Source organism: Solenopsis invicta, chromosome 3 (genome assembly GCF_016802725.1).
Source record: "Solenopsis invicta isolate M01_SB chromosome 3, UNIL_Sinv_3.0, whole genome shotgun sequence".
NCBI lineage: Eukaryota > Metazoa > Arthropoda > Insecta > Hymenoptera > Formicidae > Solenopsis > Solenopsis invicta.
In genome coordinates, this window is record NC_052666.1 from 17,643,286 (window position 1) to 17,657,349 (window position 14,064).

A 14,064-nucleotide genomic window follows, 5' to 3' on the forward strand; every position below is an offset into this window, starting at 1 on the left:
CAATATTTAGCATAACAGTATTTTATATTTTACAAGAAAAAAAAATATAAGAGTTTTAAAGTAGATAAGAGCGATAAATCAATTGGTTAGCGCGTATTTTTTTTATCGCCATAAGATCGCGTCGTGTCGGCCATTACGTGCGGTTCACCAGATGGCGCCTCGTTCGCGCGTGCAGTTGCAGTCGTCCCGTAGGCGTCATCATGGTGCGTAGGTCGTAGTGCTTCTGAGGGTGAAGCCGAGGGAGTTTGTTTTGAATCGATAACGACGCGGGTACATCGCTCCTCGGTGGTGTTATGGTGACTCGCCCGGCCGCTGGGCACGTCGAATTCGTCCTGCGACGCCACGGCGACGACGATGATGCAGCGCAGCAGCGATGAACGTAGTCGCGCGGCCGTGTAAGCCGAGCGGCGGACTCTCTGGTACGCGGTGGTGTGCGCGCGTGTGCGACGCGTGCCTGTGCGTGTGCGTGTTGTGCGCGATGCCGTGGTGCTCGGAGAAGCATCATCGCCTTGCGCGACGGAGATGGAGCGCCGCGTTCCTCCTGGTACTCGCGTGCTCGTTCGCGCTGAGCGTGTCGCCGACCTATGTCGAGTCCAGCGACAATACAGACCGTTGTCCGGTCGAATGCTCTTGCCTCGGCAACCTGGTCGCCTGCAGCGAGCTGCAGCTGATCGAGGCACCCAGCGGACTGCCACCGTGGACCGAGACCCTGTGAGTTAAACACCATGTCCTGCCAAATAACAACGGTTAAATACCAACGGTAAAAGTGGCGTTGGTAGGATTAGTGATACTGCCTTTGTGCACGGCAAGCGGCGTCTCGAATTCCCCCTGTGTAGTCAGTTATGTTTCACAAGAAACCTAATGTTTTGAAGCTGCACACAAGTGCATTCCATTTTCGTTGTCCTCAGGAAGGTGTATGACAAACGCTTTGTTATACACGTCAAAAGAGTTTTAAGAATGATCCTACATATCGTGGAGGATTATAAAACCTGGCCTGTGTAATATGAGCTAACACTAGATAAGATAGAAGAACTTTATAACAAAAATAGAATAATCGCTGATATGTGTATTTTACAATTGGCTATCAGAGATTTTTGCAATTTATTTTTGTCCTTTCAAGATAAAGAGTTTAAGGATGAGGAAACAATATTTATATTGTGCGCATAAAAAATGTACATAGTTTTTATATAAAGAAAGGTAATGTTTCTTAAGCCAAAAAGTATGAAGACAAGCGAGGCAGTCAAATCTGCAATGTTACATGAATGGATAAACGAATAGAAAAAAAAACAGAAAAATGAATTCTTGAATATATTTATATTTTACACACTAATTTTTTTATCCTCTCTCTTACCCTCCCTTCTCCACCCTAAATGATAATTTATTGTTTGAGAAAATCTAATTAATCATTTATTTATAATTTATTAATTAAACAGTATTGATTAGTAATTTGTTAAAATAATATTAAAAGACATTAAGTATAAATATAATTTTTACAATTTGTAACAATTTCTAAGACAGTTGTAATGTAATTGCAAAACATGGTAGTTTAATAATTTACTTGTTTGTATCACAAATAAAAGTTCAGAAGCAGCCGGCTATTATGCAGCAATTTATTATTTATTGGATGATAACTGTTATTACACTATATTGTTTGGAAGTCAAATTGGGGGGAGTAATATTGCTTGTTATGGCTGCATGTGGGTCGCTTGTCCCTTCACTGTACTAAATGGTCAGATTGATGGAACTGGCTCTACAAATACACTGGCCAGGTTTCTGTACCCATATAGGGTGCTATGTGTGATGTGATGACTGACTGTTAAGTTCTCCAATGCTCAGAGTCAAGGATAGCAAGATCTAAGTAGGGAAGATTCATGTCTATGCTATTTAAGGTATTAAGATGTATAGTTAGCTACAACATTCTTGCTTTGTACAAAAGGTTCTTCTAAATAAAAAGAAAGATCTTCTCTATAAAGACTTATAAAATCATTTTTTTATCTGTACCTATAATATTCTATAATTTAGTAAATAGTTCAAGTTTACACAAAAGAAATAATGTATCAAATATTATATATATAAATTGAAACTAATTTAATATTCTATTTAATAATTGTTTTACATATAAACAAGAAATTATATATTTCTATATATGAAATAATCTTGCTTATATATAATTTAATCTTTAATGAATTTCATAGTCTTAAATTTTAACAAAATAATATATTTATTCCAATATTATAATATTGAAATATTTTTCTCTCATCTAAAGAGCACAATATAATTGTTTTAATAATAATAGTGTTAAACAACTCTAATTCTTGATTTGAAGATATTAATTTCTACTCAATATTTTTTTCTCTCAACTTAACTATTAAAATTATTATTGAATAATGAAAATATACTTTTTTTTGATCAAATTGTACAAAATTTTTTTATGTAAATAAGTTACATCTTTTTAACATTATATAACTTTATTCAATAATAATTATTTTAATATTTAATATTAATTAAAGTTAATTTCAGAATAAAAATGTTCTTTTTCCTGCTTGGATTGTATACTATAATGTGCATTAATTAATATTATACATTATCTTGTAAGAAATATAAAAACAACAGTAGTTTTTATATTATCTTTTAATTAATTAATTAAATTTATTTTTCAGAGAATTAAAGGATAACAATATTGCTAACTTGGAATTTGATTCACTGCTTCATTTAACAAAACTCAAAAAATTGTAAGAATTGTAACATCTGTTTGTTTTTATCAGTTAACACCTAAAAAATGTTTATATGCATATTTATCTATAATTTCAGAGATGTAAGCGCTAATAAACTTGGAGATAATTTTACCATTGCCTTGTCAGACGTTGCACAATTACGCGAACTTAAAGTGAATAAAAATCACTTGACACAAGTGCCAGACCTTGTATTTGTTAGGAATATTACTCATCTTACACTGTAAGTACTTAAAATGTAAAACTAAAAAATTTTTTTTACATATTCTAAAACAAAGTTAATTAATAATTTAATAATAAAATATTTACACAGTTAATTACCAACTATTAATTTTTTACAGATCCCATAATTTAATTACAAGCATAAATGGGATTGCATTGTTTACTTTACAACAGCTTCAATACCTGGATCTCAGTGGAAATAAAATAAGTGTCCTTCAAAGGGGTTCTTTCCTTGCTCCTAATCGACTTACACATTTGTGTGTATTTCACTTTTATTTTAAAGACTTACTACATTATACGTCATAATTCTTTATTATCTAACATTTTTTTAATTTGAAGGAATCTAAATACGAATCATATAAGAATTATTGAGAATGGAAGTTTGGATAATTTAACTTTACTAGAGGAACTTCGTTTAAACAAAAACAATTTGACACAACTGAAAGATCTTTTCATGAACCTGGGAAAATTGCGAATATTGTAAGCGTTTGTATATATTTATAATATTTATACATATAAATATTGCATGAAGAAAGCAATTTTTTCATTGTATTATCTAAAATGTATGATAACATTATAGAGAGGTGAATAGAAATAATTTACAACAAATACATGGGTTGAGTCTGAAAAGTTTGAAGAGTTTAAAGGAATTGTATTTAAAACGAAACAGAATTGATACATTAGATGATGGAGCTTTCTGGCCACTTAAAAATTTACAGCTACTGCAACTCGACTTTAATATGTTGACCACAATAAAGAAGGGAGGCTTGTTCGGATTAGAAAATTTACAAAAGCTGACTTTGTCACATAATCGGATTTCAAGGATTGAACCACAAGCATGGGATATGTGCAGAGAAATAGTAGAGCTGTTAGTAATATTTTTCTAGCTTTACGAGATAATTTATTTACTTTTTTTATTATTATAATTAATTGAAGTCGTGTGATTATAAATTTTTATTCTAATTTTAGTGACTTGTCACATAATGAACTAACATCTATAAATCAGAGTTCGTTCGAATATCTTACGAAGCTGGAGAAACTGAAGCTGGATCATAATCAAATCGCATACGTCTCTGATGGAGCGTTTAATTTTACAACAAATCTTCGTATTCTGTATGTTTATTATAAATATTACTCAATATATAAATTTGCTATGTATCATTGTGTTACAAACGTGCTGCTTTATTTTAAAGGGAACTCAATTCGAACAAGATATCCTATATGGTAGAGGATATTAGCGGCGCGTTTTCTCCACTCGGTCAGTTGTGGAAACTGGGCTTAGCGCACAATAGAATAAAATCCATAAATCAAAACGCTTTTACCGGTCTGAGTCGTGTTGTCGAGGTCGACTTAGTAGGGAACAATGTTACGTCCATTCAGGAAAATGCGTTTCTTTCAATGTCTAGTCTGAGCAAACTTAAGATGAATACTGGTAAGTTCAAAATTCTATATTATATATCAACTATACAAGTGCGGAGCACAATTGTATTTTATTTTTGCTTTTTATTAATTATCTTTTTTTACACGTAGGAGCGTTGGTTTGTGACTGTGGACTTCAATGGTTAAGCATGTGGTTACGAGAACATCCCTATAGCGAAGCTGAACTACACTGCGGCTATCCGCATTGGTTGCAGGGCATGTCGTTGACTCAGTTACATCATGCAAATTTTACTTGTGGTTAGTATTACTGTAATTAAATATTTTATATATTTAAATTTACATTTAATTTAATAATCTGTATTTTACATGTAGTTGTTTTGCATCCTTAATAAAATATTTTCTTTGCTGTGTTCACAGATGAGTATCCAAAACCACGAATCATTGAAGAACCCGTGGCTCAAATGAGTATCAAAGGTGACAACGTCAGACTGGTTTGTCGTGCAACCAGTACAGCTAACGCACCGCTCCATTTTACCTGGAAGCATGACAATGTGGAGTTAGACGACGCGAATTTGCAGACCAATCTTAATTCTTCAGAGAGCGGAGTAACCGAGGCGACTTCCGTTTTATACCTTACTAACGTTACCCATGCTGATGCAGGGAAATATCAGTGTATGGTGACGAATACCTATGGAACTACATACTCGGCCAAAGCCAGATTAAGCGTGTTAGGTAAGTTAAACATGTTCACTGTCCTTAATTATGCCACTGAAGTATATACGTTTTATTAAATAACACAACTTATTTTTGAGACAAAGATGTTAGTCTTTACATATTTTTCTGCTTACAGTTTATCCATCGTTCTCCAAAATACCGCATGATATACGAGTGAATGCTGGAAGTACTGCCCGTTTGGAATGCTCTGCCGAAGGACAACCATCCCCGCAAATAGCCTGGCAGAAAGACGGTGGAAATGATTTTCCAGCTGCGAGGGAAAGACGAATGCACATGATGCCGACGGACGATGTGCTATTCATAATAAATGTGAAAATGGCCGACAGTGGAGTTTATTCGTGCACTGCGCAAAATTTGGCTGGTCTGATCGTTGCAAACGCTACCCTTACCATACTAGGTAATAATAATAATTTTCTATCGTTTTTGTCGAAAGCTCCAAATGTAAAAATTATTCTTATATGTATGTACTTATAATGTGCTTCCTTTTTAGAAACACCGTCCTTCGTAAAACCGATGGAGAACAAAGAAATAATGGTAGGCGGCTCAATCGTGCTCGAATGTATGGCCAGTGGCTCGCCACGTCCGAAATTATCGTGGCGAAAAAATGGTAGTCCGCTACAAGCAACGGAACGTCATTTCTTCACTGCGGAAGATCAACTTTTGATCATCGTCAACACGATCGTTAGTGACGAGGGCAGTTACGAATGCGAGATGAGTAATTCGCTCGGCAGCGTCGTTGGCGCATCGCATCTCACGGTCAAGCCGGGTAATTATAATTGCTAATAATACGATCGAAGGATTTTTATGAAAGATTTCTTTTCGTCTATTATTGTGTCTTTTTTTTATTTGATATTTAGCTCCGGCTTCTACATTAAATGAATCCGAAATATTGGGCCTAATAATAATAACTGTGGTATGTTGCGCCGTCATTACTTCCGTGGTCTGGGTGCTTGTGATTTACAAAACCAGACGTCAATTAAATCCGACGCAGGACACAGTCGTGCAACCGACGACAACCGTTATAGTGACTGTGCCGGAGGCACAAACGCAGCTGTACCTGGATACGAGTTCGCAGCACAGTAAAGACAGTGGGACCGGAGACAGCACTAATCCCAGCAACGATCAGCTACAATTATGCTTACCCGGTAAACGATTTTTACATCGTAAAAAAATTTTATATTTTCATTATAAAACCGCAGTTTTCTCTGGTATGATTTTATATTTAACATTAATATCTTTTATTAATTGTCGCGAATAACATCATGTTCTTGTTTCATTAGAAGAGGTCGTGACGAGTTCTGCCAATAATGAGGAAGAAATGGGAACTATAAATGTGAACGATCCTCTCTTGCGTTACACGAACCATGAACGACATGAAAACGCCGATAGCGCGGTCTAAAAAGAAAACCGAGTCAGGGTGTAAGTGGAGTTAATGAGTGTAGCGTTTCTGTTGTGTGAGTATTCGTGAACGCGACTAATCTTTAATCATTAAATCAGGATATAAATATTCTGCACGTCGTGTACATTAACGAGTTGTAGTATTATGAGGAGCAAGGACTTAACCGATTCCACTGTCTAAAAAGTGACCTATAGTGGACGTTGATCCACACAGTCCAATGTACAATGGAGTATTCGTTATTAATACGTGTAAGAATGGATCAGCGAGTCACGGCACAAGTACAACATAAGGACGATAGCGAACATGTCATCGTCATCGTATTTATTATCGACACGACTCTTGTTCAGTTGAATGTAGGAACATCGGGCGATATGAAATGTAAATAGTTAGACTAAGATATTATAAAACTAGTATTATTATAGCGCGTGTCATTCGGCGTTTCTGGAAAATGCAATGCTCGTACATTCCTTCCACAATTTTCATGCACCATACACGGAAACGAAAATCTGTTATATATTTTATTACATCCTTATTTTTTCTATTTTATTTTATCTTAATAAAGATAAAATGTACATATATATTATATAAATGCTTAAATTATAAATTTGAGATAAAACGTATAAATTTGAAATTTGCGAAAATTCTGCTCAATTGCTTTGCAAGTACTTGCAAAACGTATCAAAGAGTCTTACTTGCAAATTATCTACACGTGTATTTACTGATAACATAGCATGTATTCAGGAAATATTTACTAGATCATCGTACAAGCATTGTATCTGTCCTGAACATGGCCATTGCGACGCGCGCGAGGACATTGCTATAAAGTATAAAAGCCACATATATTAGACCAGCCTTTGTGATAGATATTTATTCTAGAGATATTTGCGTAGGCGGCTATTTATGGATATGCAGTGAAAGAAATATGAGAATAAAAACTGTCATTTTATTCTGAAAAAACGCAACTGCTAATGGGTGGATGTATATTTATGCACCAAAGCGTTGATTTTAGGTGTACTTTGTTTTCCCGCTTACTTTGCAGTCGCGCGTGACACCAAACCGCTATATTCTGGATTAATTTAATTCGTTTACAGATCAAAATGTTGCTCACTACTAATAGATACATTGTGTTCCAGATATGTAGGATCTTTAGCTTTCGTAGGCATTTTCGTTAGTATTAATATAAACTAAGTTGAAACGCATATGACATGAGACTTTACGGATAACCTTCCACGTACTGTTATGTTATAATTGTTTTTCAGGGTTTGAGTAGTATTTATTGGAGATCTCGAGGTTCTTCAATATATTACGAAAGGTATAAAAATTTATTTGTTTTCCCTCGTGATATCTATGTTTGCATACTGATGATGCGAATCTATATGATTATGAAACATTTGAATATTAGACCGAAGGCTCTTTAAATAATGTAAAAACATTCATTTTTTTTATTGAACTTGTTGCAGTGTTTTATTTTATTTTACTTCCTCACTCGGTCTAAAATATTTGAATATATTTATGCGTCGTTATGAGATAAAATTATATAGTAAATTTAATAATATTAATAGCTTTTTTATAGTGTATTTGTAACAGTTTTTACTTATGAATGTTTCGACTAATTCGACATATATACACACATACACTTCATAAATTTATAAGCAAAAGAAATTTTTTTGAAAATGTTTTTTTTTTTTTAAGTAGAGAAAGAAAAAGCAAACGAAAATGTTGTCTAATAAAAAAGTTCGAAGTTGCGATAATGCACAAGTGATTATTATGAAAGTAAAAATTTAAACAAATGCCTTTTTAGCGTACCAAGCGGATATTATTGGGAGAAAACTTTCGCGATATACATAATATCTATATATTTTTCTATGACTTATATTGCAAAAGAAAAATTGAAAATTGTATGAAATTCGCACAAGACGAAGAGCCAGTACTACTACTACTACTACTACTATTATTACTATTACTATTACTACTACTACCACTACCATTACTACTACTACTTAACTGTAAAACTCGCGTGATTTCTTCCACGAGTTATTACTCCTTATTTACGCATGTCCGATATGCGCAGAGTATGATGTGCTCATTACAAATAAAATTCAAGTATTGTATAAAGTAAAATAGTGCGTAATATTCCACTTATTTGCGTAATTTGTAATGTATATGTTTAAACAATACCGCGAGAACGGTTTTTGAGTAGACAGAAGAAAAACCGAGGACATATATGTTTCATTAACATAGTCTGTGTAGAGTTTTTTTTCTCCTTACTAGTAACGAGTATTAAATTATATAGTCAACAGAGAGAGAGAGAGAGAGAGAGAGAGAGAGAGAGAGAGAGAGATGCTCTATTGCGACATGGTTTCTTGGCTTGTGCCCGTGTGATACACCAAATATGGCATCTGTTTCTCGTTCAGTATTTCCCTTGTTGTTATATAGTATTGTGTACAAATACAAATAATCATCTACAATGTATTTTGTGCGTTATTATTTATCCGAAGTATATTAAAGCTTCAACACATCACTTACCTTACAATAAAATATCCTCGTGTCTGTTAATAAGAGAGAAAAACACAATTATATCAATAATTTTATCATTGAAAAAGCTAATAAAAGCACTGAATGAATGTATATACATATATGAACGTACTTATATATTTAAAAAAAAAGAAAAAAATATCTATAATTTTTTTCTTTTCGTTTACTGAGATAAATGCAAAGAGTTGCAGATAGAATCTTCACTCAGAGTACTCAATAAGTTATTCTTCAGTTATTATCAGTTAGTTTTTTTAATGATCAAAGAGTTTATCCTTGAAATAGAAAAGGTAAGGGATAACCGAATGCAACAAACGTAATACAGCAAAAACGTACCTACTTATTTCCAAGTATCACAATTATTCAAATGTACATTTATAGGTATATAATATACATATGTTCTACAATCCTTAATTTCGAGATTTGTTAATCGCTTGTGTTTATCGCACGGCTGAAATTCGCATTCTCTTCATGTAACATGTAATGTTTAGTTTTTAATTTAATAATATATTTTTATAAAATTGCTTGATTAGCGGAAGATTAAAAAAGAGTAAGAGAAGAATTATTCAATACTTTAAAATTTTATCAAGTATTATAACAGGAAATAGTATACACACGTACTCTAAATTTATTCTTTAAAATATTAACATATAATTAAAAATTGTTTAATTCTCTATATATACGTAATGTATATATACAATTTAATTTTTTTTTTATGTGGAGGAGCGTAAAAGATTAATGCTCTCAAATAATTTTCTTGAAAACTAGTATTTATTGTAAAGCAAATGTGTGAAAATTGTTATAAATATATATATATATATATATATATATATATATATATATATATATATATATATATATATATATATATATATATGTGTATGTATATATAGTGTCATTTGTATTTATACCACATTTATACCACATGTCTTCAAAAACCCAATTCGTTTTCACACATTTTTTGCTAATTCTGCTATTGTTAATGAATAACATTCATTATTCATTAATTATAACAGAATATTTGCATCTTAATGCCGATTATATAATTATGAATAAGAATAAATCTATATGAAGAAAAGGCCTTCAATAGCTTTACCTATCACGATGAGAAGATAAATCCAGTCCGTCGATTACATTTTCTCTCGTGATGCGAATTTCGCCGCACGTATGTATGTACGTACCTATATTGAAATATAGGAACGCTTCCTCTGAGGTAGCATATCTCCAGTTTCGAGATATCGTTTATTTGCAATTCGATCCTCGTTACAACGAACATCGGATGCGCGCGATTCACAAAATTACTGTCGTACAAAATTTAACAAATCGACCTTCTCGCTTACATCTAATCGATATCCGTGTAAAACTTTATAACATGCAACCGCGTTTCTACGGCGTTTCAGCTTTCACCCAAGAGATACACAGGAAGGGATAATAGTGCATGAAGTATCGTCGAATTTAGTCTCTCAGACATTCTTGCTTGCACGAGGCCGTAAGTCGAAATTCCAAAACAGTCGCTCTCTTTCTCTCTCTCTCTTTCCGCGCAGATAAATTGGTCGTAATCACAAATTGGCAATTCAAAATATGCATTCCATTGCATCAAATAACTTTGCTTCTAACGACGTAAATGTAACGTGTTGCAATAAATTTTTTAGATACAATTCGATAACATCTCACACCGAAGTCTCTTCTAATATTGTTTAACTATATACAAATGCGAAATAGATTAAAATCAGTTGTAAAACAATTTGATGCAAAAGACTGCGGGATTAGAATAGTAAGAGTTCTAATTATATATCCGAAAAAGACAGAAAGGAACTATTTACAGAGCAAATATATTTGTGATAAAAAACAATACACTCTAATGTTCCATAATGTCTTTCTCTAATTACTTTTTTTTTTTTTTCATTGTCATTGCTATTTAAACGAAGATCCGTTCGAGATCAAGAGATTTCGATACGTTCGGATAGACTATATATAAGGATGTGTATCAATAATAAATTAAAACCTAGATTTTGCGGCTGAACGATTTAGAGTATTTTCGACGATTAATTTGCTTACGTAATATTATTCATCCTACATTCGCCGATTTGTCTCTTGGCACTATGTGCTGCGTGATCCATGCGACCGCAATAGTCTAAAAATAAACAGACGGCAACAAGAGCAAGGATCGTAGCAAGCGCGGCGCCAAACATTCTATTTATGATATAACGAGATCGGCGATATTTTTTTTCGAAAGATCGCTCTATCAGCGGCAATTAAATCGACTGCACCTTCGTTTAATTGTCCGTTTTGTTTGCCCCGGGCGCTCAGTGAAATGCGTCGTGTACGGCAATTCATAATCTGAAGAATCTAACGGGCTCTATCTATTTATATATAAATCTATTTATATATAAATAATACAATTAATTATTCCTTGACGTAATTTCTAAATAATGTAAAAAGAATACATAAAAGAAGCGGAAGAGATGTATATTTCTCAATAGGTCGAAATTTTCTTACGACTACTACACGAGACATTATAATCAAATATCCTCCCACATGTTTTTCTCCCTACCTACGATATAATTATGTACAATTAACTTAGGTCGTAATCTGTGAGACATTCGCAATTGAGAAGTCCCGTACAATTTGTCAGAGGCTTTCTCGAACACGTCGCAAGAAAACACCAGGTACTTTCGTATCACACAGTGACGCAGAAACAAGATTTGTATTCATCATCTAATACTCATCTGTACATTTGAAACCGCAATATCTGCGACGTCATCGAGAAACGCCCTACCGTCGTGTGAAAATTATCATTTTGAATCATCGCGTTCGCTTAACAATACCGTAACGAGAGAGCAAAATTACCCACAGACGCAGCAAAATGTACATTTCTAGACTCTTTTAACGATCCTAGAATAATTCTACTTAGCAAAATTACTTTATGTTAAACGAAATATAATAAATACCACGAGAAATCATGGAGTTACGTTGGTTGCTACAGCTAGCAAATAAAACTAATTGAGCGCGTGAAAGCTCTGTCATAAGATTGGCAAAGGAACTTTTGACCTTTTACACGACGCGAAGTCTTTCCAATCGCGGATGACTAAAGATATAAATATATGATTGTCGTGCACGACGCATGGGTTTTTGACCAACGAACGCCCTCGTGGATCGATCGCTAGTAATGCGAGATAAACGTGTTCGCTCACGTATAAAAATATCAGCAAAAATACAACATTCTCAATAATTTATCTGTAGCATCGTCAATTATTCACTATCTACATTTATCTAATTATATATATAATTATATAATTTCATATATATAATATATATATAAATATTATATATATAATAATTATATATACATACACTCATTATACATACTTATTTATACTTATAATTTTGTGATTTCCTGCTATACGTAACGTAGCATTCTATAAACTGTATGCATTCTCACAGACTTACACGCAAGCATCAGTTATCCGTAAATAGCAGAGTCCATCGGTCTTCGTTTTTACCACTGTTTTTTTTATCAATCGATCCGTTATAAAATTCCTCATTATAAAATCAGCTCTTATGAGTCATAACTCTGATACTCGTAAAAACACACGCACTTTCTCACGCTGCGAAAAAAAAGTTACTTGGGTTTATGTATTTGTGCAGAATTAATTTTCGTACATACAGTTATTCTTTTGGATGGCACCGTAAAGTTTAGCTTTATGCTTTAATGGTCGTTTAGTATATCAGCTTCACATTCGTGAAAAATTATCCTTAAAGTTACTCTTAAAATTAGCCCGGAAAACACCCAGTCATCGAGACCAATAACGTGTTCACAAGTCTTGTCTTCCTTTAAATGAATCTTGCTCTAAAAGACGTGTGAGCTCCTGCACGATTGTACCTTCTATCTTCAATAAATAATTTACAAAACTCTTATACACTCCATTATACACTCTTTTGTCTAATATTTCATTGAGACTAAGTCCAGCTATTGCTGGAGTACATCGTTTAATAACGTCTACACAACGCACACATACAAATACGCACACTCTCATTTTATCCTAATTTTTACACTATATATAAATCTATTCCTGCTTCTTCCTTATCTCCACTTTTCATTTCTCTTCTTCAGAGCCAAACAGAACCAGAATCAAGCAAACTCTCAGGTCGTATGGCTCCGGAATCCTGCACGATCGTCAATCCTGTCGCTGTTCGGTTTCGCAAGCTGGAAGACCTTGCTGAAGTGGTGTCATGCCATTCCATCCTCGAACGCATCATTCTTTCGCTAGTATTATAGATACTCCTCCATCTGCGTTTAATATTCTGCGCAGCAGTTTTTCTCCTCTTGCGAGTATATTTGTCTGTACCGGCGTTTAGGAACGATTTCTTCATCGTTCCGACTTCATCTTAGTGCTTCCTGTCAGCTATTCTTCTTCTTCTTCTTCTTCTTTTTCTCCTACATAGGTGCGCGTACTTTTGCTTTCACTAGCCATGTAACAAATCGATATTCGGTCTAAATAATGAGTGATCATCAATCATTGTTCATGTCCTTCAACTCGGTGTACGCGATTCGCTTCCGGTACAGGTCGCTACCACTCGACAGTATATTCCTCTTATTTACCGTCGACGGACCGGGCGCGTAATAATGCCGCCTCTTGTACATAACCATCCTGCAAAAGAAGAAACTAATGAAGATATCTACATGTCGATTAATTTCCTACAAAAAAATATATGGATTAAATAAAGCTGCGATGGAAATTCATTTACCAAACTTATTATAATTAATAAATAAAATATTCGATAAACTCATTTATTTCTAATTACGGAGAAATAGTATGATATTGAATAATGGTCTTTAATTATCGTTCATCGTGCGTTGTTTTTTTTTGTATAATTCTGTGATCAGATTTTAATTATTATCTATATATTATTAGTTATAATCTATAACTGTAATTATACACGTATTGAAAATATAACTACGTTTTCTTTGTAAAATTGGCATGCGCAGTTAAATTCTTCTAAATATCACTATACAATTGTCAGGCTAGTATTATCAGAGAGTTATGTAATTCTATAATTTTC

The 14,064-nt window shown here is 33.6% G+C and overlaps 2 protein-coding genes across 10 annotated transcripts in view; one reads left to right on the top strand and one right to left on the bottom strand.

Annotated features, from left to right (window-relative positions):
- Positions 1-144: 144 nt before the first annotated feature.
- LOC105197576 (leucine-rich repeats and immunoglobulin-like domains protein 3) lies at positions 145-8,940 on the top strand. Of its 2 annotated transcripts, none has more exons than XM_011164047.3 (14): positions 145-711; positions 2,661-2,732; positions 2,812-2,955; positions 3,074-3,211; positions 3,294-3,434; positions 3,535-3,822; positions 3,924-4,067; positions 4,148-4,386; positions 4,485-4,631; positions 4,752-5,066; positions 5,185-5,466; positions 5,560-5,835; positions 5,927-6,214; positions 6,353-8,940. In XM_011164047.3, the coding sequence occupies exons 1-14, from the start codon at positions 374-376 to the stop codon at positions 6,466-6,468; spliced, it is 2,928 nt and encodes a 975-aa protein (XP_011162349.2). In that variant the 5' UTR covers positions 145-373; the 3' UTR covers positions 6,469-8,940. The 2 variants fall into 2 exon arrangements, with proteins under 2 accessions (XP_011162349.2, XP_011162327.2); XM_011164025.3 differs by having other exon boundaries at positions 154-711; positions 6,350-8,940.
- A 380-nt stretch (positions 8,941-9,320) lies between these two features.
- The window catches only part of LOC105197594 (trehalase), a 52,490-nt gene continuing 47,746 nt past the window's right edge, over positions 9,321-14,064 (bottom strand). For all 8 annotated transcript variants that reach the window (XM_011164056.3, XM_011164063.3, XM_026140914.2 and 5 more), the window contains one exon: positions 9,321-13,652. In XM_011164056.3, the coding sequence (XP_011162358.1) occupies positions 13,514-13,652 (139 nt within the window). In that variant the 3' untranslated portion in view covers positions 9,321-13,513. The remainder of the gene's footprint in view (positions 13,653-14,064) is intronic.